Raw genomic sequence first — 25,050 nt, 5'->3', positions numbered from 1 at the left:
TTCTGTAGGAAACTCCACAAGTCAGTGTATCACTTCTAACCCCTAACCGTTCAGATAAACCCCATACTGGGCATCAGCATTTAGAAGAGTACATTTTTAACTTAGACTAGTGGTTCTCAGGGCTTCCCTGGTGGTGCAGCAGTAAAGAATCCTCCTTCAATGCAGGAGACGGGGTTTCGATCCCTGGGTTGGAAAGATCCTCTGGGGGAGGGAGTGGCAACCCATTTCAGTGTTCTTGCCTGGAGAATCCCATGGACAGAGGAGCCTGGTGGGCTCCAGTCCATAGGGTTGCAAAGAGTCAGACAACTGACGCGACTTAGCAGGCAGGCTAACCCACTGAAGTGGGTTGCCATTTCCTTCTCCAATGCATGAAAGTGAAAAGTGAAAGTGAAGTCGCTCAGTCATGTCCGACTCCTAGCGACCCCATGGACTACAGCCTACCAGGCTCCTCCGTCCATGGGATTTTCCAGGCAACAGTACTGGAGTGGGGTGCCAAGTGTTCTCAAAGTGTGGTCTTATTTGTTAGAAATGAAAGTTCTCTCTGCCCCAGACCTATTGGATCAGAAATCCTGGAGATAAAGGAGTTTTCACCAAGTCCTCCAAGTAACTCTGAACCACTAGTTTAGACTTGTGGTTACCTCTTACCAGAGGCAGTTGTAATGAGAATCTAGTAAAAATGCTTAAGCTGTACTAAAATATTCTATCCCATTCTTCAGAAATCTTGATCCAATAGACATCTTTTAATAGAGTCTCATGAAATGTCCTCTTGTATATTTTTAAGTCTCTGATAAGCTATGTATTCATAAGCAATTCTTTTGAGACTGCTTCATTTGACAGATTGCAATCTACCTATCATTTGTTGCAAATTATTTCTGATACATTACCTTAAATTCTACTAAATAGGTGAAAATCCATAGAAATTTTCTTAAGAAATATCCAGAGAAACATTTATAGTTCTGCTCCATTTCATGTTGATCATTTTGGCTGTGCAAACATGAGAAGAGAGTTCATTTCATTACTCTATTGACTGAATTAAAGTACTTTAAATACAAGGGTGAATGTTGATTAACTTACAGAAATAGAATCACATTTCAGGTACACAAATGAAAGGGAAGATGAAAGGAGGAGAGAAACCTTGAAAGGCATTTGACAGGGGAGGTTATATTCCCCAGATAGCCCTGTCAGGCAGCTCTGTCGACAACAAAAAGAAGAAAACAAATAAATTGGAGGTTGTGTGAATGTCACAAGACCAGAATATAAATATGACGTGGAGCGAAGTAAATACCAATAATTCACATTCTCACAAAATGTTTTAGGGTGATACCTTCTTGCTATGTCAGAATGAAAAGGGGAAAAAATGATATGCAGGTAAATCTGCAAGACCCTGGGTGCAAGATTCAGTCTTTATTCATAATAAGCCAACCCTCAAAATGCACCACTGCACGTACAACAGGCCAAATAACATAACAACCAAGAGTGACAAGACTCAGGACATGGACTTAAGATTCAGAGAACATTTCGACTCTGCTTAACTTTCTAACTCACAGGAGATGATGCAGTCTTCACTCTGAGCAGACAAAGAAGCTCTTTAGAATGTGAAATTCACCACTTAGGTTTTCCCTTCTTGCTGAACAGACTGCAGAAACACGCATCCAAGAATAGGTTTTAAATGATGGCTTTTTTCTTTATTCATTAAAAACTTCTTTCAAGCTTTTGCTATCAACGTAATTATCCATCTGTATATGAACTAGATCTTAACAAGCTCTTCGAGGCTAACCCCTCAGCACTAGTTTTCTCATTGCCACCCAGGTCCTGTCTGATTTTGTTCAGTGATTCCACCTGTCTGCCCCTGGTCCAATGGATGCCTTCTTGAAAATCTTATATAACTGCCTTTTTCCTATTCCATGGGCTTCACCTCCCCATATCTAATGGAAGCCCTTGCCCAGAATCCAAGAATGTTGTTCCAGAGAGTCCTGGCAAGTGTCACTGCTCATGAACAAGAACTTGCCCTTTCCTGCCTGGGGAAGCCAGAACACCCTGTCTTCCTGGCATGCCCAGGTCCTGCCAGCTCAGGAAACAAGACCCTTGGTCTGGTATGAGAAATCTGCTTTGCTCCCTGTGGTCATAAAGCCTTCAGCTTTAACTATTCAATAAATCCTAAAGGAAATCAACCCTGAATATTCACTGGAAGGACTGATGCTGAAGCTGAAGCTCCAATACTTCGGCTGCCTGTTGGGAAGAGCCAACCCATTAGGAAAGACCCTGATGCTGGGAAAGATTGAAGCTAAAAGGATAAGAGGACAGTGAGGGGATAAGATGGTTAGATAGCTTCACTTACTCATGGACATGAATCTAAGCAAACTCCAGGAGATGTTGAAGGACAGGGAAGCCTGGAGTACTGCAGTCTATGGGGTCACAAAGAGTCGGACACGACTTGGTGACTGAACAACAACAATTCAATAAATACTACTTTTCTATAAGGTGCTTGCATTCTAAATTCCAATAAACTCTCTGATAAAAAAGTATTGTTCTCTATGACTGATTCATACTGATGTTTGGTAGAAACCAACATAATACTGTGAAGCAATTATCCTTAAATTAAAAATGAATAAAAGCAAGTTACAAAAGCATACTGTAGTATGGTAAGACTTACATAAATATAAGAAATAATATGATACTATGTTTTGTTATGGAGATGTATGTAATTAAGGGTAATGGGAAAAATTATTAGGAAAGTTGCAGATCAACCTCAGGATAGTGTTCATCTTTGGGACTGGGAGGGTAATAATGCTTTCAATTGTATCTATAATATTTTGTGTTTTAACATTTATCTAAAACAATTTGGACAAACATTTAAAAAAAATATTGTTCTAATATGCAGAGCTGTAGGTGAGAAAATGAACTCCCTCACTCTCCTTCCAGAGCCAATTGAGCCAAGAAGTTAAAATATGTTGGATTGATCCAGGCTTTATAGCAAATAACCTACACTAGGACATAGAAGCCTGAGAAGGCAATGGCACCCCACTCCAGTACTCTTGCCTGGAAAATCCCATGGATGGAGAAGCCTGGTGGGCTGCAGTCCATGGGGTCGCTAAGAGTCGGACACAACTGAGCAACTTCACTTTCACTTTTCACTTTCATGCATTGGAGAAGGAAATGGCAACCCACTCCAGTGTTCTTGCCTGGAGAATCCCAGGGACGGGGGAGCCTGGTGGGCTTCCGTCTATGGGGTCGCACAGAGTCGGACACGACTGAAGTGATTTAGCAGCAGCAACAGCAGGACATAGAAGCTGAAACCTTCAAAAATCCAAAAGGATATCATTTTCATAGTATTTAGACATGTCATGGGGTACAACCAAAGTTATAAGAAGTGTATTTGAGGTGCTTTCTGTTCAAACTATCCAAAGATTCTTCATAACTGGGTAACTTCTTTGGCTCTTTTTTGTTTTCTCTAGACTGTCTCTGGGTGAAACAGCATTTCTGATGGTTTCCATTGCCTCAAGGGCTTATCTTCAGCTCAGACCTCTTTCCTGAGTTCTAGGCCCATGTGACTGACCTTTGAGTTCATGTGGGCTTCACTGGTTTCAGTTCCCATTCTGCTTTTCCTCTTATTAAACGTGACTTATTAAATGTGAACTCCATCCACCTGGCACCTCATGGCAGTAACTGAGCATCACACGGATCCCTCCCTCTCTTTCAGCCCTCACATCTAATTAGTTCTCAGAGCCTTAGATCTGCTTCCTTCACATCACTCAGACACACCTCCTTTCTCTCAGTTACCTGAGCTCAGGCATGCTCCATTTCTCTGTAGATAAGAAGAACTTTCTAGCTGGTCTTCCTCCCCTAATCCATTCTTCACAGCCAGAAAGACCATTCTAAAAGGCAAAGTCAATCACATAACTCCTTTCTTCAAATGTCCTAGACTGAAATGAGTCCTTTGGGACCTACTTCCTGTCCATCTCTGCAAGCTCGTCTTTTACTTTTTCTTCTTGCATCCTCTGCACCGGAACTACGGGAAAGGATGTTTACTGGGCATTTCTCCATGCTTTTGTACCTGCTAGTACTCTCTCTACTCTTCCTCACATTCTTCTGCTTGATTCCTGCTTACCTTTTAAAATCCATCTTCCAGGAAGTGTCTTCAAGTTACCTTCAGATTAAATCACCCTTTCCATGTATTACAGCAGACATACTCTAGTACTTACATGGTATTGTAACTTCACTCTCATCCCCACTGGACTGAGAGCTCCTTGAAGGCTGAAACTTTTTCTTATCACTCAGTTCCTGGAGATGTTGAAAAAAGTCTGGCCTCAAAAAAAAAAAAAAAAAATTCTATCTAATGACTAAATGAAATACTCTAGAGTAAGAGTATATGTTTCTGTGCTACTTCTTGCTGGAAACAAGCTAAATTAAGGCTTCACAGTAGTAGATATTACTGAAGTCAAAAAAATTGTGCAAGGAAGGCAGAGTTAGATTTTTAAGATACTGGTCGGTTAGGCTTGATTGTTGGAACGTGTCTCTCCTAAAGACAAAGGGGAGAGTCTTGGCAGTTGCCAACTTCCCAGCAGCCGCCAGGGACAAAAGCAGTCACGTGGAAGAGAGCCTGACTCTGTGCACCTGTGGACAGATGTTAACAAAGGACCCCAGACACGTGCTTAGGGTCTGACAGTCCCCACGGAAGCAAGTTTAAAAGTCTCCATTGGGCTTGTGGCCAATAAACAAAAAAAGGTCTTTCTTCCATTGTTTCAGTTCTGTAGATTCTTAATTTGAAAAATACACAGTAAGCCCCTATGCTGCTGCTGCTGTTGCTGCTAAGTCGCTTCAGTCGTGTCTGACTCTGTGCAACCCCAGAGACGGCAGCCCACCAGGCTCCCCTGTCCCTGGGATTCTCCAGGCAAGAACACTGGAGTGGGTTGCCATTTCCTTCCCCAATGCATGAAAGTGAAAAGTGAAAGTGAGGTCGTTCAGTAGGCCTTATCAAATTTACACTTCAATTAGATATATTTATATATTTTAAAAATTTATTTATTTTTAATGGAAGGATAATTGCTTTATAATATTGGTTTGATTTCTGCCATACATCAACATGAATTAGTCATACATGTAAGTATGTTCCCTCTCTCTTGAATCCCCCTCTCTAGATATATTTTTAAAACAAACTTTGAAAAAGAACTTCATGCCTCACTTGAAAATACAGCCACATTGTGGACTACACAAATAATTTCTGTATCATTACCTGCACATTTGTCAATGCTCTGCTGAAAAGCTGCCTTTCTGGGTTCTATCTGCTGTATTTTCTACCCAAACCTCTCCAACCCACACTCTGGCTCTCCACCAGAAATGTCATCTATGTTCTTTAACCATCAGCCTGTTCTAATGGCAGAAAACCCTGAAAACAGCTTGCACTCAAAGAAGGCTTGGCTTTGGCTTCACAGCCCAGTGGAAACCTGACCAACTCTAAACTTGGGAACCTGTGAGGGCACAAGATACTTACTGATTTTGTAATCAAAGGGAGAATGGAATAGAGGTGCTACCTTAAAATGCTATGTGGGCTTTGTGAATAAATAGATCTACTGCTCTAGCAGAGATGGTCCAAGGTTCAAAGCTGGCCCTGGAGGGTAGGAGTTATGATATCACCAAACCAGCCATTCATTGACTTGCTGGGCGACTCTCAGCCACACTTCCAACTTTGTCTCTAGGAAAACTGTGCTTATTGGAAAACGCAGTTTGGTTGCTTATGTTTTCCATCCTAAAGTAGAACTTAGCAACATTTTAAGGTTTCCAAAGTTGAGTGTGAATAGGTATGCTTTGATTAGAAACTCTAAATCAGAGTTTAAGAAACTAATGCACTAAAAAGGAAATCAGATCGAGTATGTTTTATGTCAGGAAGCTCAGGTGGCACAGTGGTAAAGAGTCTGCTGCCAGTGCAGGAGACACAAGAGATGTGGTTTCGATCCCTGGATTGGGAAGAGCCCCTGGAGTAGGAAATGGTAACCCACTCCAGTCTTCTTGCCTGGAAAATTACATGGACAGTGGAGCCTGCTGGTCCGTGGAGTCAGACACAACTGAGCACTATCCACACACGTGTTTAATGTGCCACATCTGCTTTATCCGTTCATCTGTTGATGGACACTAAGGTTGCTTCCATGTCTTGGCCACTGTAAATAGTACTGCCATGAACTCTGGAGTTCATACCTTTTCAAATTAGTCTCTTCTCCAGAACATTATTCAGCCATAGAAACGAATTAAATAATGCCATTTGCAACAAATGGATGGACCTGGAGATGATCACATTAAGTGAAGTCAGAAAAAGCAAAATATCATATGATATCACTTATATATGGGCTCTTAAGAAATGATATAAATGACCTTATTTACAAATCAGAAATAAATTCACAGACATAGGAAACAAACTTATAGTTACCAGAGGGGATAGTGGGGGTGGAGGGGGAGTTTGGGATTAGCAGATACAAACTGCTGCTGCTGCTAAGTCGCTTCAGTCGTGTCCGACTCTGTGCGACCCCATAGACGGCAGGCCCCCAGGCTCCGCCATCCCTGGGATTCTCCAGGCAAGAATACTGGAGTGGGTTGCCATTTCCTACTATATATGAAATAGATAAACATAGCAGATACAAACTACTATATATAAAATAGATAAACAACAAAGACCTACTGTATAGCACAGGGAACTATATACAGTGTCTTGTAATAACCTATAATGGAAAAGAACCTTAAAAAAAAAATATATTTATATATAGTGAAAGTGTTACTTGCTCAGTCATGTCCGACTCTTCGTGACCCCATGAATGGTAGCCTGCCAGGTTTCTTTGCCCATGGGATTTTCCAGGCAAGAATCCTGGAGTGGATTGCCATTTCCTTCTCCAGGGGATCTTCCTGACCTAGGGATTGCACCTGGGTCTCCCGCATTGCAGGCAGATTCTTTACTGTCTGAGGAGGGAGATAAATTAGGAGTTTGGGATTAGCAGATAAACACTATATATAAAATAGGTAAACAAGAAGGACCAACTGTATAGCACAAAGAACTATATTCAATATCTAATAATAACCTATAATAGAAAAGAACCTAAAAAAGAAATATATATATATATATATATATATATGCATGCGTGTGTGTGTGTGTATCTGAATCACCTTGTTGTACACCTGAAGCTAACACAACATTATAAATTAACTGTGCTTTGATTTTAAAAATTGTTTTAAACATAGATTATGTTTTATAAGCTGCCATGCCTCTTGCAGCCTTCTTTCTGTCAGGCGCAGCCCCGCTTTTTCCATCACTGACACTCAAGAGCTTGAAGATAGCTTTCTATTTCTCCCATTCCACTGTCCACCCATCAGTCACACAATAGTCAAGATGTATAGATTTTACTTTTACTTCACCTTTCCTCTCACCTCTTTCTCTGCCGCTGTCCACCACCCTCTGAGCTCTGGCCCACTGGATGGATTAATCCTGCTTTTAGATGAGTAAAACAAGATTCTGATGTTTTCACTGCCAAACCACCCAACACCCACTGCTCATTTTCCTGAAACATGTCTTGAAAAATGTCATTCCCCTGATCAAAAGTGCTCAAGGGAGCCCCACTCTTTGCTAAATCAGTTCTACCTCCCCAGATTTTCCACCTACCTTTCCTGCTCTATATTTTGTTATTTCCACAGTGGATACATGTTTATCCCTCTTTCCACACACACTCCTGTGTCTGTGCTATCGCCCATACTGATTCACCCAAGCTACCTGATTTAAGGGCTGGCTCCAGCATTTACTAGCTTTGTGCTTCTGTTTCCTCATTTATAATACAGGGATCATAATAGCACCTACTTCATAGGGTTTTGTCCTGATTACATGAAGAAATCCACACAAAACTTAGAAGAGCCCCAGCCACAAAGTATCCAGTGACTGTTAGTGATCATTACTATTATCATCATCCCTTTCAAGAACCATTTCAAATCCACCTCTTTAGCAAAGGCTTTTTTAATTGCCCAACTCAATGTTGTTTTTTTCCTCTTTTTGTACTTCTCTGAATAGCATTTGACACAGAATGCCCTGCCTTAGAATAGTGTGTGCACTTACTGTGGCCTGGCCTGGACTATACAGTTACTGAGGTTGAGGAAGTTTTGTTCATCATCGTATCACTGAAGGACCTTGCATAGCACCTGGCACATCAAAAGGGCTTAATAAATACTGGCTAAATTGAAATAAATTGACTTTCCTATTTTTAAAACTCCGTTCCACAAGCTGAGGAAAAATATCCCATAAAGATAAGCAAATGAAATGAACACCTTGATAACAAGGATGTTACTGGTGAAAGACACAGAGATTGATGTCATTGGAAAGCTTGCCCCGATAACATCCTTTCATCCTTGTTCTTGCTTGCAGGTCTGCTTAGTGGCCTATCTCGGTTTGTTTATGCTTTGTGTCTCCTATCAAGTTGACGAACGGACATGTATCCAGTTTGCCATGAAAGTAAGTTGTCATTTTTCTTTCTCTTTTATCGTCACATACAAAGAAACATGAGTAGAAAATCAAGGAGGACTTTTTAAGGGGTTGCATATCTGATTATTCTAGAAATTGGATTTTTAGGCAGGCCAAAAAATGTTTTAGGAGGGCATTCATCCAGCCCCCAGAGGTAATGCAGACTTTTTTTTTGGTAAGTCTTAATTTCCACGAACTGGATTTGCACGGAGCATATGAAGTCTGTCCTCCAATGCCCTTAAAAGGAATATCGAAAATTTGTCAGTTCAACAAAACACTTGGCTAAGAAAAAGGTGTCTTAGATCAGTGCCCACTTTCCTATTTTGAATTTTTTTTTTTTAGAATACTTTAATAACAAAGCAGTCTAAGTGCATTTCCCCTTGTAGGTGGGATCACTGAGGCAGAGAAAAGTATATTGGGCGCACCCAAATGATCTGTGCCAAGAGTGTGAGGGCAAAGGTGGGAGATTGAGATATGCTTGGTGTAGCAAGTGTGTGTCTTTCCTGTGTGTGTCTTTTTCCTGTTAGAGATGGTGTGTTTGGTTGGAGCCAATTCAAGTACACAGCATTTTCACTGCACAGTAGAATCTGCTCTAAAGGGAAACACAGACACACCCTTTCAGAGTTTAGGGAGATAAACACCCCACTCAGCCATCAGAGTTAGTAGAAATTCAATTCGTACATTCTCTTTCGACTCCTGCAGCAGAGAACAAAAAGCTTTCTGTAATGTTGGTGGTGTTTTTTTTTTGGGGGGGGGCGGGGATGTGTATCCACTCACATTGTTTACTTTTCTTCTACAAGAAAACACACAAAAACTGGATACTCTTTATTTCACTAAAATAAGAAAGCATAGGGCATAAGAGTAAATTAACTATATCATTTGGAAATTACAAAAATGAAGAAAATAAAATGTCAGTATATTGACATAAAAAACAATGTGCTGATACATACATCTATGTATACATATTTAAGTCACTGTAAAAGAGTAACTAGTGAAGAAATATTCAAATTATTTTGACTCACAAAAAAACTGGCTACACAAAATATATGGTATGATCATACAAAAATAAAAAAATAGCTCTTATGTACAGAGAAGAAAAAAATAGTTTCTCTGAGTGGTGGGATTATAGATACATTCTGGTAGGTTTTTCTATTCAATTTTGAGGTGTTCTCCAATAGTTAGATGTAACTTTTCTAATTTAAAAATTGAATGGATGCTATTTTAAAAATTGATAGAGTTAGAATTTTTGTGGATGTGCCTCACTTGGAAATTTTACTTTTTCTGTCTGAGGGTGTTCCTTAAAGAAGGCCAGACTAAGCAGACATCATCCCTGTTTACTTTTTGAGTAGAAGTCTGAATAAACTGCAAGGCTTAGTAATGGTTTTTTTTTCAAAGCCAGAAAGCCTAGTAAGAAATGATATGTTAAACCATGTGAACTTCATTCATCAGGTTAAAAGGGCTCATCAATTTCTATGAAACGCCCTCATCTCCCTCTCCCTCTCTCCCATGATCCCAGGAGACAGTATCATCTTCACAGAGGCCCCTAAAGCCCAAACGTTTTCACTTAAGGAGTAAGGACAAATAAATAAAAAAGGCATTGCTAATGTCAGCCAGGTTGAGAAGTCCCCACTAGGAAGATCTCATTAGCTATCTTTTTTTTCCACCTGTGACAGACATTGACAACTACAGAAACACTTTCTCTTCTCCTGAATGTGACCTTTCATGATGCTAGTTTCCAGCTCTCTAAGGTGCCCGCTGTATTATCTTCAGGTCGAAAATAAGCTTCAGTCAATCTCAGGGTTTTCCAAAGTCTACAGCCACTCTACCCTTGTGCTTCTCTCATCGTTTAAAGGAGAGGGGATGAAATGCACCTTCCTGTGGTGTTTCTTCCTAGCAGAACCATTTGAGTGCTTGATATCCTGGCCACACTTTGGAGAGAATTTCCTTGTGTTGAACGCCCAGATGGCCAGCACAAGCCATCCTCCGAGGGTGATGACAGTGCCTCACTGCAGCCTGTGCTAGTGAGCGCGTTCGCGCGCGCGGGCGCGCGCGCGCACACACACACACACACACACACACACACCCCTCCTCTTTTCCTTACAGAAATAGCCACGGCAGCTTGTCTTTTCATCTCAAGCTAGCACAATCTTTCCGGCGGCGCTTTGGCAGGCCCTGTAAGCATCCTTCCATTCTTCTCCTTGGACTCTGCTCCTGAGCTTGGGGGGCCATCTGGCCGCGGATTGGGCCTCCTGCCTATTCTCGTGGCTCTATTTTCTCGGGGCTCACCTTGATGGTTTTCAGAACCGTGTCCGGTTCATGTGCTTGCGGAAACAATCGGGAGTCACATTCCCTGTATTGGAGGCGCAATGGCCCGGTACCCACCGCCCTCTGGGAGGCCCCCGGGCTGCCGCCGCTTCCCCCTGCCCATCGAGGAGCAGAGGGGTCTTACCCTGCCTGCCACCGGGAAGATAATTAAATTGAAGCCGAACCGCCCTCCTCACGAAGTAACTGAATGCTGAAGCGGCGGCCGGGTACCAATTAGAGGCGGCGAGCGCGGGGCCGCGGTTACATAAGTGCAGGGGGCGCCCGCCTCTGCCCGCTGTCCTGCGCCGGCCGCCGGCGTGTCACCCGCAAGACAGATGAGGCCGGAGCCGCGCTGCTAGCAAGATATATTTGCTGGCATTCCCAAGGTCATCGTAAACACTTACATTGATAGTTTATTTGTGCCTTGTAGGCAAAACCAGCCACTTGATTTTAAATTACAGATTCTGACCCAGAAGCTTGTTGCTATCGGCTGAGTTGAAAGCCGCGAAGGAAAAATGCTATAGCGCTGCAGAAGTGGCCCATAGGCTTTGGCCGATCAAGTCTATATTTATGTCTTGAAATGGAGAAGAAACTTGATGCTGTGGCTCACTCTTGTTTACTTGGCCCGATGCTTTTCTGCAGTGGGAGAAGCAGAATCACCATGTGTGAGCTAGTGCACCAATGAAAATGTATTCGTATTTAAAGGAGCGGAGGGGCATGGCTTTCATTGGTGCTCTTGAGGCTTTTAGCATATTTAAGATACTCGGTTAAAACTGAGTAATCTCTCCGTATTTGTGTAAATATTTACATCTTTTATACAAGCCAAGTATGTTTTGTTACTCTCACCTGACATAGAAGACAAAGATTGATATCCTAAAAGTCCTGAGAACAGGCAGCTCTTTCCACGTCTACTAATGTGTTTATTTCACACATACTTAAATAGTGCTACTGCGTACCAGCCACTGTTCTAAGCCCTGTACATATATCAACTCTTTGGATCCTGAGAATAATGCTGTGAAGCCAGTGTTAGATGAAGACACAGAGGGACACATGGGATTGATTAATTTGCCCAAGGTTCATAGTTAAGGGGGGAGAACCAGGATTCTAACCCAGGCTGTCTGGCTCCCCAGCACATGCCTGTAATCCTCATCCAGCCCTGCTGTGCACTTGGTAAATGTCTTGGCAAGTCTTTTGATCTTTAGGCCAAAAAGTTCTCTTTTAAAAAGAGACAAAACTCTCATTTCAGCAAATGGATTTTCATAATGGTTATGAGAAAAAAAATTTTTTTTGCAACAATTTGACTAATTTACACATCAAGAATAAGGGATTATTGTCATTGTTTCAAGATAATGAATCAGTGGGTGTTCTAGAAATTCTCTAAGGATATATATGTGAGTGTGTGTGTGTGGGGGGGTGTATGACAAGACTTTCTTAGCGCCATCCATTGATGACAATAAAATGTGTAAAGAATACTCTAGTTGGGGCCTTTCTAAAGAAGCAGATGACTCTCCGGTGGGAAATTATCCCTTTACTTTAAGACTTCTCTGCTGGTAGAGTCTCTGCTGTATCCGTGTTCCCAGAGCAATTGGTTCCCAGTCCCCTGCGTCTGCACTGGAGACGCAGCTTCCAGCAGCAGGCATGAACCACGTGGCCAGCACAGTTTAATCTGGTCCTTGGCATCAAGGGTTTGAAGTCAGTTGTCAAGCCTGAATATTTCAAAAACAACCCAAAATGTTTCAGATACTCTGCCTCAATGAGCCCACAAAATAAATCCATACTTTTTAGCCTATTTTTGTAGAAAATATGCCCACTGAAAATTTGGGGGACAGGCAGAACCAAGGCTGTGCATTCAATATTACAAATCAAATAGTTCCTCTTAATTTTTATTAAGATAGTGCCACTTTGTGTGTTTGCGGTTCCCCTCTTCCAAGAGAGAATAAACATGTTGTGCATAGGTTATCCTTGTTATGTCCCTGAGATAGAGGTTTCCATAAACTGCGTCACATGTGAAGAAACGTGGGTTATATGTGACAATCCTTCATATGATTTGAAAATGAAAAAGGGAGTGTGTGTTTAAGATGTTTTTGTTGAGCAGATCCGAAGAACCCCTGCATTCTTTGCTCTTGCAGCCACGTGAAGTCCAAGTGGCTTTAACCAGGGTCTATTACCTTCTTGGGAGAAGGCAATGGCACCCCACTCCAGTACTCTTGCCTGGAAACTCCCATGGACGGAGGAGCCTGGTAGGCTGCAGTCCATGGGGTTGCTAAGAGTCGGACACGACTGAGCGACTTCACTTTCACTTTTCACTTTCATGCTTTGGAGAAGGAAATGGCAACTGCCTCCAGTGTTCTTGCCTGGAGAATCCCAGGGACGGGGGAGCCTGGTGGGCTGCCATCTATGGGGTCGCACAGAGTCGGGCACGACTGAAGGGACTTAGCAGCAGCAGCATTCTCTTCTTGTGTCTATAGTGAAGTTTCCAAGCAAACCAGATCCATGCACAGAGCCCCAACACACACACACACACACACACACACACACACACACACCACACCACATAGCCCACTCAAGAAGGAAAAAATAAATTTTGAAGTATTCTATATTTAAGACTTGAAATTGTCCCTGTGTGGAAAATCACTAATCTGTAAGACTTATGTGCATGTATTTTATAATTTTACATGTATGTTTTTATTTTGAGTTGCATTTACTTGGACGTGGGGGGAGGGCATAATCTTTTCAGAGCAATTTTTTAATTGGAGGATAATTGCTTTACAATGTTGTGTTGGTTTCTGCCATACAACGGAAATCAGTCATACTATATATACTATATATATAATATATAATACCATATTATATAATATGTATGTATATATATATATATATATATATATATATATATATATATATATACTCTTGCCTACTCTTGCCTGGAGAATTCCACGGACAGAGGAACCTGGCGGGCTACAGTCCATGGGGTCACAAAGAGTCCAAAGATTCGGACTTGACCAAGCAACTAACACTTTCAAAGATATATATATATATATATATATATATATATATATATATATATATAAATCCCCTCCCTCTTGAGATTCCCTCCCCCTCCCTCAGATCAACTTTAACCTGAACCTGGACTGGATGTGCCTGATTTTCCTTTGAGGAGTTCACATTCACCAGAACTGCTCTATGAGCACCTTTTGACTATAGGCGTGCAACTCTTACACTAAGAACTTATTCAGTACACCACTGCCAACAGCTGGGGACTCTGTTCCTTATCGAGATCCTCAGAGGCTGGACCATCAAGAGGAAGGATTCCAGTAGGGAAGTCCAATCACAAGAAGATTTCTTGTTCTATAAAATGGTTTATATAGCGGTCACATCAACAAGCATTCACAATTTCATGATCAAAATATTTCAGGTTTAGGGTAAATGTCTGAGTTGTTCAGGGATTCCATGGTTCTTTAACAGCAGAGTTAGAACGTTCACCAGACTTTTCCATTCTAAGGCTAACACGCAGGCTAATGGTGCTTAGAACCTTGGTGACCAAGGGGCAATTTACAGCTTATTTTTGTGCTCAGAAACTACATGGTTATAGGTCATCTTGAGATGAGACTTACAGATGATGAAGCTAACATTAAGTAACCTACTTTCTGGAGCTATATGTTTTTTTCTCCCAGCAACTTCTGACTGGGGATATTGGCATTCCTGGACATAGTTTGGCAACCACTCCATTGAGCATGCTTCCCAGGTGATGCTAGTGGTAAAGAACCCGCTTGCCAGTGCAGGAGATGTAAGAGACCCAGGTTCGATCCCTGGGTCAGGCAGATCTCCTGGAGAAGGAAATGGCAACCCACTCCAGTATTCTTGCCTGGAGGATCCCATGGACAGAAGCGTCTGGCATGCTACAGTCCATGGGGTCGCAAAGAGTCAGACACGACTGAAGTAACTTCGCACATACACAAGCCACTGAACATAGTTTCTTGTTTTTTTATTAACACATGTTGCTAGTTGACCAATCATTGCCAGTTTGGGCCAACACAGTGTTTACCTTGCAGAAACATGTTCTCCACTTGTAGTGTTGTTGCAGTCTTTATATCAGCAATCATTAAGGTCAAAACAAGCACAGTCTGTCCTTCAGGGATGGCTCTTGTGTTTGGGATTCATGTAAGCTGCCTGCTACACCCACACACAAACATCCCCAGATTAAGCTCAAATTGTTGGCTCGATTCATGAAAACACCCTCCATCTGTACGACAAATGAAAAGACCATCAGAGTTTCAGGAAGGCTCACTAGCAGTCCATAAGGAGCCATTGTCACATCTTGGGCACCATGTTTCTGAGGAGAGAGGGGGAGCTTCCTAGGAGAGAAGAAGTCTTCTGTATTAGCTTTGGCGGTAGTCATCCAGCATTCTCTGTAACTGGAAAGCCTTTCCTCTGCTTTCTTGCAGCTCTTGTACTTTGTGCTGAGTGCCCTTGGCCTGACAGTCTGTGTGTTGGCCGTGGCGTTCGCCGCTCACCACTATGCCCAGCTCGCACAGTTTACCTGCGGAACCGCGCTCGACTCCTGCCAGTGCAAACTGCCCTCCTCCGAGCCCCTCAGCAGGACCTTTGTGTACCGGGATGTGACCGACTGTACCAGCATCACTGGCACTTTAAAACTGTTCCTACTCATCCAGATGATTCTGAACTTGGTCTGTGGCTTGGTGTGCTTGTTGGCCTGCTTTGTGATGTGGAAACACAGGTACCAGGTCTTTTATGTGGGTGTCAGGATGAGCTCCGGGACACCTTCCGAAGGTCAGCAGCAGAAGGTCTAACATGCTTGCTCAAAGGTGGAAGAGAAAACAGCAGCCTGACTGAGAGGTTTTTTTTTTTTTAAAGAAGAGAAAGAGAAGGAAGAAAAACTTTTGACAATCATCAGTATTCACCATTCTAAAGGAATATTTTTCTATTTTTCAGGAAATGACAGAGCATTTTTTCAAGTTTCCATAGTATTTTTTTAAATAAATTCTTAAGATCTAAATTGACTTTGAGATGTTAAAAAAAAAATAAACCCACAGAACAGAGAGAGAAAGGTATAGATCTACCTTTAGAGTCTGGAGTCTATTCTTAATACTCTTGTATCTATTACTTATATAATCTTCTTTCCTGTTAGTCCAGCTTGATTAGGACAGTTTCAGGCCCACTTGCTAAATTTTCTAGAATCTTCCTCCAGCCCCTCATCCTTCCTGCCATGATTGTCACTACACTTCAGAGGAAGGCAGGAGGCAGGACCTAGGGGAGAACTGAACAGCCAGGGTGACTCTCTCTGTTCTATTTTCCTTGGTAGAGATGTCTCCAAGGCATAAAAACAGCCTAAAAGAGCAGAGTAGAAAGGGAAGAGACTTTGTAAAAAGGCTAAATAATTACAAACGCCTGGGCTGGGGTGGCCTTTCTCCTCTACTGCCTCGGTTTGGGTCCGTAAGCAGATCACTTAGTGAATGCTTTGGATGATTGTCTGCTTCTCAATAATTGAAAGTTGGTGGTAGCTATATTCTTAATGGGGCTTCCCTGATGGAGAAGGCTTAAAAATAATTACATTATGCTTCTATTCTGTCATCTAAAACAAATCATTAAAACTAATTTCTAGCTAATTGTTAATTATAACGATGCTCAGAAGTCTATTTAATGAGCTCTGGCTGTACTTACGTAGCACCATCGGTATTAGGAGAAATTACTCACAAGAGAGGAGGCTCAATGATTCTTCCTTCTGAAAGCTAAGCTTTACAAGGGAGAAAAAAAAATTTTTTTTATTAATAGCTCAGGTTAAAAATACTCATTTAAATAAAAACAAGAAGATTTGTAATGGGAAATGTTTATACAAATAGCACATTTGTGATGTTTTATAAAGTTTCTCTCTTGGCAGCTAAGTACTTTTGAGGAAGATTGGGTAATGCTGATGTGTTCCATTCATGAAACTCTATTTGATATGTAATCCTATTGTTGATTTGTATGCACAGTCGACTAGAGCCTTAAACTAATATTTTGAGGTCCTTGTTTGAACACTGGGCCATTGACTTGGAGGGTAGTTTTCGGTTTTGTTTTGTTTTGAAGTGACTGACTTAAGAGTACAAGTACACTATGTTGGGAGACTTTCCTCCCTAATTATTGTTATCATTGAATTTGGAACAATATCAATGTTTTAAGGAAGGAGCTCAGATGCAAATTCATGTAGCATAAATGTTACCAAGAACTTTCTGTATTAGGCTGCTGTGTTGAAAGCAGGAACTCAAGATAATAATTGAGCTTAAATGTGCTTTCTTCTCCACATTGCCTATAGATATATTTTACTAATAATTAAGTCCTACCCTTAAAAAATAATTTCTGTGTTTGCCTTATAAGGCATTTGAATAATTCCATTGATTGTGACACAAGTGTCAATTATTACGTACTATAAATATAAAAAAAAAAACCCAGGAAATATTGTTAGTTGGAGGATTATAAATACAGTTTATGCCCTCCAGATAAAACACTTGATTAACAGATGTTAAAACCTTTTAATGTATTGACTTGCTTTAAAAATGACCTTCCTACATACTAGCTCAGGCCAAAAATGCACATTTGGGGGCTTAGTGGATGACTCGAGAGCAGAGGTTTGATCATGCACAAAAATTACATCAACACAACACCAAGCCTCTTGGTGACAGCCTGAAAAATACTTTGTGCCCTGTTTTTAAAAAATTCCAATAACTGAGTCCACTTTTTATTTTAATAGTTTCCTACAAAAGAAAATGATTGATACTCTGTGGGCTCTTTTTTAAAGAGTAAGAAACCAGTGCTTTAATGCTAATTACTCTGAATAAAGCACCCTTAGAAGCACACTCTGAATACCTTAAAAAACTTTTTTTTTAATGGCAAACACTACAAATTTTTCTATCAGAAAATTAAATCCTACACAACACTAAGGTGCTCCATGCTTTACAAGCAACTCACAGGGTATTTCAAATGGTAGAATAACTCTAGGTTATGTGCTTCCTTTTTTTAAAATAATGCAACCAGTAAGAACTGACATAATGATAAACTTGATAATAATCAGGAGACATATATATATGTATATATGATGTAGGGCTTCCCAGGTGGCTCAGTGGTAAAGAATCTGCTTGCCAATTCAGGAGACACAGGAGACGTAGGTTCAATCCTGGGGTTGGGAAGATTCTTTGGAGAAGGAAATGGTAACCCACTCCAGTATTCTTGCCTGGAGAATTCCGTGGATAGAGGAGCCTGGCGAGCCACAGTCCATGGGGTCACAAAGCATCGGACACGACTGAGTGACTAAGCACACACCACATATATGTTGTATATATAATGAGGATTTTGCAATTGTGTGACTGAATCATTCTGAAACCCCTAAAAAAAGAAAAAATTTAGTTAAGTTCAAGAATTAAAAATAAAATGAAAAAAATTTAAAAGGAAAGAAAGGGGAGATTTCTGTGCTGCATACTCACTGTGTATTGATACATGTGAGAATTGTGTTGCATGAATAACAAACTGCTTTGGGCTGAACTTGAAGTATTTTGAGGTTGTGTTTTGCAAATATTGAAGTTACAGTAATGGCAACAGAAAAGGAACAGATACAGAGCTTTACACTTAGCAAAATGTTACATTTAAAATCTGACAAGGAGCCAAGATGGTGACTGTCTCTTCTAAACCATGGAACAGTAAGATTTGCGCAATCCTCCTCCTCTCCCACCTCCTTCAGGGGAATTAAATGAATCAAGACTTTGAAAAGAGGGGGAACAGCCAGGACTTGGCAGCACTTGAAATAGGAGGAATACAGCAGCCTAAATGTGCAGACTTTGTAACCAAGCCCACCCGAGATCGGTCTGTGCTTTCACGTGACCACCATCTGTGCCTCCCTCGCTCCATCCAAATTTGTGTAGGCAGCTCCTTGGAGCCATTCCTAAAAATATAGCTACACCAGGCCCTGGAAACTGTAGTCAAGTAACAGGCTTAAGTGTTTTCCCTCCTTGAGTTAAACCTCCATTAGATCTCTTTTGAGGGACCTTTCAGCTGCAGGCATCAGTGTGTTCTGACAGCGAGACACGTTATGTGTGTGTTTTCTATCTGGATCCAGGGCATCAGGATACAGTTCATCTTCTTGTACTTCCTCTCTGGCATGCAGTATTTCTGGACTATGTTTATAAGTCTGTTTAGTAAAGGGTGGGATAGAGGATACCAAGGGAGTTTCCAAGGGACAGAGATGGATCAGTTAACGATAGTCAGAAATGAACTTAAAAGTTGCCTTGAAAAACCAATCACATCTTATCAGGACGCATACCTTTATGTTTTCTAGCTCCTGTCGCTGAACTGTTGCTGGGTAGCCGTACATTTCTATAAATCCTGCTGACTCAGTTCTCACTGTACTCCAAAGAACTCGATCGTGTGTTTACATGTACATGTATTCAGGGTAGTGTTACAAAGTGCGGATGGCCACATATATTGACTCACAGTGGAAACATTCATTTGGAGAAAGCCTCGGTGGCTCAGCCTGTGAAATGAGCCTGTGATGGGTTCTTCTAATTGTCTAGTATTTTATTATCTCAAAGAATTAGTCCCTTTGAAAATATTGGTCTGTACTTTGGTGCTGCGGTTTTGTTCTTCTGGCGTTGAGGGTAGAGTGAGTAGAAAACAAAGTGTATCTTACATGTTTGAGGTGGTTGTTTTTGAGAGGGTGTGTATAATGTAGATTTCCTTTGTTAATAAAATTTTCATAATCTCTGAAAATGCCGTGTTTGAATGTGTTTTAAAGTGATGGTACGTTGCACATGAACTAGTCTACATAAAATCTCTCAACTTAGTGTTTACATCAAAAATCTGGGTTTAGAGTAGACAAGCACCAATATGAATTTTGACTCCTTTGTTCCAGTGTTCTTTTGGTATGCTACATCCATTGTCAAAGTCAAGGTTGTAAATTCTCTCCAGGTAAAGAGAATTGAAAAAAAATTTTTGCAAAAGATACTTGGAATGCTGATCTTCATTTATACATATAAATGTTAAGTAACATGCGTGCTCAGTTGTGTCCAACTCTTTCCAACCCCATGAACTGTAGCCTGCCAGGCTCCTCTAACTATGGGATTCCAGCAAGAATACTGCAATGGGTTACCTTTTCTTCCTCCAGAGGATCTTCCTGACCCAGGGATCGAACCCACATCTCCTGCTGCTTCTGTATTGGCAGGCAGATTCTTTGCATTGCCAGGCAGATTCTTTACCACTGAGTCATCTAGGAAGCCCCAAATTTGGCCTAAAAGAATGGGATACATGTCGAGTATTATATGCTCAATCATATTCAACACTGAATTATACATAAAAACAGACAGCCTATTCCATTTCAAACCTGAAAACAAGGGCTCCTTCTTACCAACTTGGAGGCAATTTAAATAGTTGATTAAATTGTAAAATGCTAGTTCAGCTTGTAGAATGCCAAAGGAAAAGGGTAACAATTACGCTCTGAGCTGGACTTACTATCCTTAGTCCTAAGACTGCTAGTCTGAGGGTTAGGAATCTGACTGTCTCTTTCTGGCTGTGTGACTTTGGACAAACCATTTAGTTTTGTTTCTTCATCTATAAAGTGGAGAAAAACATAACTGCCTCACAGAGTCATGGGAAAGTTAGATGAAATAGCACTTTGCAAAGTGGCTCATAGAAGGGGCTTGATGAGTATTTGGTTTCCTCCTTCCTTGCATGCATGCTTGCTAAGTCATTTCAGTCATATCCAACTCTTTGCAACCCCATCGATTGATTGCATCATCCCAGGTGGCACTAGTGGTAAAGACACGGGTTTGATCCCTGGGTTGTGAAGATTCCCTGGAGGAGGAAATGGCAACACACTCCAGTGTTCTTGCCTGGAGAATCCCATGGACAGAAAAGCCTGATGGGCTGCAGTCCATGGGGTGTCAAAGAGTCAGACACGACTGAAGCAACTTAGCATGCACGACTGTAGCCTGCCAGGCTTCTTTGTTCACGGAATTTTCCAAGTGTGAATACTGGAGTGGGTTGCCATTTCCTCCCCTACTGTATCTTCCTAACTCAGGGATTGAGCCTGAATCTCTTACATCTCCTGCATTGGCAGGTGGGTTCTTTTTAACACTTCCTTTTAATAAGCCAGGAACAATATCAAATGGGCATCAAACAGAAATTCTGCTTTTAAAATAAGATAGTACCAGTTCTTACTGATGATGTGCATGGAATCATTTGCTGGTGGGATCCCTATTTGTTGGTATACACACCTGGATGTGTCATCTTCTCTCAAGACTTCTCTCTGGCAGAAGTAGAAACTGAGACATTTCTCCTGATTTTTATAGCCCTTGGAATTTTATGTAACAGAAGCATGTTTAACTCCAACTCTTAAAGTGTAACTTTATCAACCATTGGTATTATACATTATCACTCTACTGCTTATTAGGTTGTAACGAACAATCCCTCATTTATTTAAAAACCAACCATTGAACACCTTTAATATGCTTGATTCTGTGGATCACTGATTCTCATTCAAGGATCACAAAAGGTTTTATTTTTATGTACAGTCAGAAAATATCAGCGAATCTCCAGGCTGGATAGGAAAACATATGTATAAATCTTTATACTTGTGGTAAATTTAATTATTAAAACCCTACAGCCAAAAATCTACTTTTCCCTTGATACAGTCTATCTTTGTACTTCAGGACAAATTATTATAAATTGTTTTTTTACTTGACAAATTCATCTTTTATAAGTTAGTGTTTATGAAGTACAGGACTAATGTCAGCTACTGCACATTGAAAATTCAGATTGTAAGTGAATGAAAATAAAACTAATGTGTGGGGATGCCAGCTTGGAGACAATATTTCATTCTTCTATTTCTTTCCAACAAATATACATATATATATACACACACACACACACACATATGTTTATTCAGGTTTCCCTGGTAGCTCAGCTGGTAAAGAATCTGCCTGCAATGCAGGAAACCCCAGTTTAATTCCTGGATAGGGAAGATCCCCTGGAGAAGGGATAGGCTGCCCACTCCAGAAGTATTGGGCTTCCCTGGTGGCTCAGACAGTATAGAATCTGCCTGCAATGAGGGAGACCTGGGTTCGGAAGATCCCCTGGTGGAGGGCATGGCTACCCTCTCTAGTATTCTTGCCTGGAGAGCTCCATGGACAAAGGACCCTGGCGGGCTATAGTCCATGGGGTTGCAAAGAGTCAGACATGACAGCAACTAAGCACACAGCTGAGCATGTTTATTGATTATTCCCAAAGCCTGGGTTCTTAGAGGAAGCCTTTTTCTGTTTGGAAAGGTCATCAGAAAGATCCTTTAATCAAAGAGATGAGGGATATACACTCAGCTTTATTTTGGGGGAAAAGCAGATATTAGGACAATAATTCAAATTATTAAATTATTTCAATTCAATTGAATTGATTTCAACTGAGAATGAAGCCTTGTGTTTAACAAGACCCTCTGACTGGGACAAGGGAGGAAGATGGGATGACTTGTGGGACATGTGCTGGTCCTTCCTCTTCCATGTGAGTCCTGCTGGAGGGGGAAGTAGGGGTCCCTGAAATGCTGCTGCCAGGAATTACAGAGGAGGCTTGGACAGTGCCCAAAGAGGGGCTGAACAGTGAGAGGCCAGGGGCACTTTGTGGTCTCTGAACAAGGACACATTGAAGACACCTCTCTCTGCAGGGGGTGCTCTGACTACTCTGACTTTCTACTCAGACCCTTCTCCCCAGAAACTTAGTGTATTGTCTTCCCAACCGGGTGTGTTTGTAGAGAGCAAGAGGATTACTCTCAAGGACCAAAGAAGCAATGGTTCTTGTGACTGGAGAAGATGACTGTAATCTTATGATTCGTCTCCCAATATCTTCCTAGCTGCTGCTGCTGCTAAGTTGTTTCAGTAATGTCTAACTCTTTGTGACCCTATGGACCATAGCCTGCCAGACTCCTCAGTCCATGGGATTCTCCAGGCAAGAATACTGGAGTGGGTTGCTATGCTCTCCTCCAAAGGATCTTCCTGACCCAGGGATCGAACCCACATGTCTTATGGCTCTTGCATTGGCAGACGGGTTCTTAACCATTAGCATCACCCGGGAAGCCCACGTCTTCCAAGGCCCGTGTTGAATAGACTGTTAGCACCTAGGGAGGGTGTGGAAGTGGTGGCCCGCAGAGCGAACCGTCAGAAGTAGAGGACCCGGAGTCTGAACATTATGGGATTAAAGTTCACACCAGCCTCAGTGGGTTATTTTTACTTCTCTTTCCCTCAGGATAGAATTCACATACTCTTACAAAGTAAGCAATGTTCCCTCAGATAATTTTACAGGCAAGAGTGGATTTCCAATTTTTTATTAAATTTTTTTCTTAGGTTGCAACAAAAGTGACCAAAGGATGGTTATACAACTGAAGAGAGAGAGTGCACTTATGCATTTTACTATAGAGAAGTTTACACTGTGGACATTGAGCTTGGCTATGTATCCAGCAGCTGGGAGCATGTCCTTGGACAGACGTAGAGAGGAGAGACATCTTGAGTGTATCTGGGCCCTGGATGAGGGGGCTGTGAGAGAGAAACTGGGTTCTACTTGGCCTGGCTTGACTTAGAGTAAGAGCAGCCGTCCTGGTACAAACCCTCACACTGCCAGATTTTGAAGATTTTGAAGTTGACCTGACGACTCTAGGTCAAATGTCCAGGACGACCACTTCTACTTCTGAGATGTATATCTCTCTCCTGGGCTATCGACTCTTCCAGAGAAGAGACCGCTCCCCACCCCCACCCCATTCCACAGCAAAACCTGCCCCTCCTTCATGTCCTGGCCCATGCCCATGAGACTCAACTAAGGTGTTGTTCACTCTGGTGCCGGGTGCAGAGTTGGGTAAAGGCCTTGAATGCAGTTGTTGTTCAGTGACCTCATGGACTGCAGCTCACCAGGTTTCCCTATCCTTTATCATCTCCCAGAGTTTGCTCAAACTCATGACCGTTGAGTCAGTGATGCCATCCAACCATCTCATCCTCTGTCGCCCCCTTCTCTTCCTGCCCTACATCTTTCCCAGCATCAGGGTCTTTCCCAATGAGTCGACTCTTGACATCAGGTGGCCAGAGTATTGGAGCTTCAGCTTCAGCAACAGTCCGTCCAATGAATATTAAGGGTTGATATTCAGGTTTGATTTCCTTTAAACACAGAGATGCTTGAAAGTATGGTTTTCATTTTCATAGACTATTTCTAAAGATCAGAAAATGTCTCAGGTCCATGGAAAGGAGGCATGATGCCAAAGAGGGGAGACCTGCCCGGTTGTCCTTCCAACCCAACCCTGTGGGCAGCCACCTACTCTGTCTGGGCAGAGGAAGCAGAGCTTCAGAGCTTGCGGGACGTGGAGAACATTTGCCCTGGGCCCTGACTCCGGCTATGGCTTGGGAACCCGCGTAGGTTTGTGGAGGCTGTGGCCGCTGGTTACAGCTGAGCAAACGCCAGCTCAGACTCATGGAAGGGAAGCATGCAGAGTCTGTGGGAAGGACTCTCTCCTCCCACCATCTCAGAGGGCTTTTTATTGTGGAAGACAGAATGGGGAGGCAAAGGGAAGAATCCATGTGGAACCTCACTACCCCTAGTGCCAGGCTTCCTGAGCATTGCCTGTGACAACTCACCAAGGTTGACTGCTTTCGCTCAGACCCCAGGCTCCTCTATTCATCCCACACAGAACACCCTCAGAGCCTGGCTTGGCTTCAGCCTGATGCCCAGGGGAGAACGTGTCAGGCAATAAGCAGGAAAAAAATGCTCATGTCTTATTGAAAAAGGCCCAAATTGTAACTTAACAGGATGATCTTCTTTCTAAATTTTTACTTCCAAAATGTGCTTTCCCCCCAGAGTCCTTGAGCACAGACCTGTGGTTTTCTCTCTTGGGTTTTACAGTCTTTCTGCCTCAAGCCAAGAGACTTGGCTCCACTCCCCCTGAGTCAGAGTCTCGGCTGGTAGCTGAACCCAGGAAGCTCTGGCCCCACGTCTCTCCCTGGAACCACCAGACCACACAGCCTCCTGGGCTCAATCCTTTGGCTGGGTGTCTTGCCTCCTCTTTGTTTGGAAAGAGATGTCTTACGTAACCACACAACCTACTAAATGCTCCATTGTCTTCCACTTGGGAGAACTCAAAATAACCCATTCGTGACTTATGACTTATCACAAAGATGGAATCTATTACCCACCTAGCCACAGCCCCCAAGGATTGAGTCTCACCTATCTTACTCAGATCAATGATCCCA

The 25,050-nt window shown here is 42.0% G+C and overlaps 1 protein-coding gene across 2 annotated transcripts in view; it reads left to right on the top strand.

The window, feature by feature from the left end:
- SSPN (sarcospan) overlaps positions 1 to 19,549 on the top strand; it is a 46,019-nt gene extending 26,470 nt beyond the window's left edge. Inside the window, exons 2-3 of one of the 2 annotated variants that reach the window (XM_059886696.1) lie at positions 8,393 to 8,479; positions 15,238 to 19,549. In XM_059886696.1, coding sequence (XP_059742679.1) covers positions 8,423 to 8,479; positions 15,238 to 15,603 — 423 coding nt within the window. In that variant the 5' untranslated portion in view covers positions 8,393 to 8,422 and the 3' untranslated portion in view covers positions 15,604 to 19,549. The remainder of the gene's footprint in view (positions 1 to 8,392; positions 8,480 to 15,237) is intronic. The other variant, NM_001193005.1, reaches the window with a different exon arrangement.
- Positions 19,550 to 25,050: the final 5,501 nt, after the last annotated feature.

This window comes from Bos taurus, chromosome 5, assembly GCF_002263795.3.
Source record: "Bos taurus isolate L1 Dominette 01449 registration number 42190680 breed Hereford chromosome 5, ARS-UCD2.0, whole genome shotgun sequence".
NCBI lineage: Eukaryota > Metazoa > Chordata > Mammalia > Artiodactyla > Bovidae > Bos > Bos taurus.
Note: the sequence above shows the minus strand (reverse complement) of the source record. Positions and strands in the feature narration are given on the sequence as shown.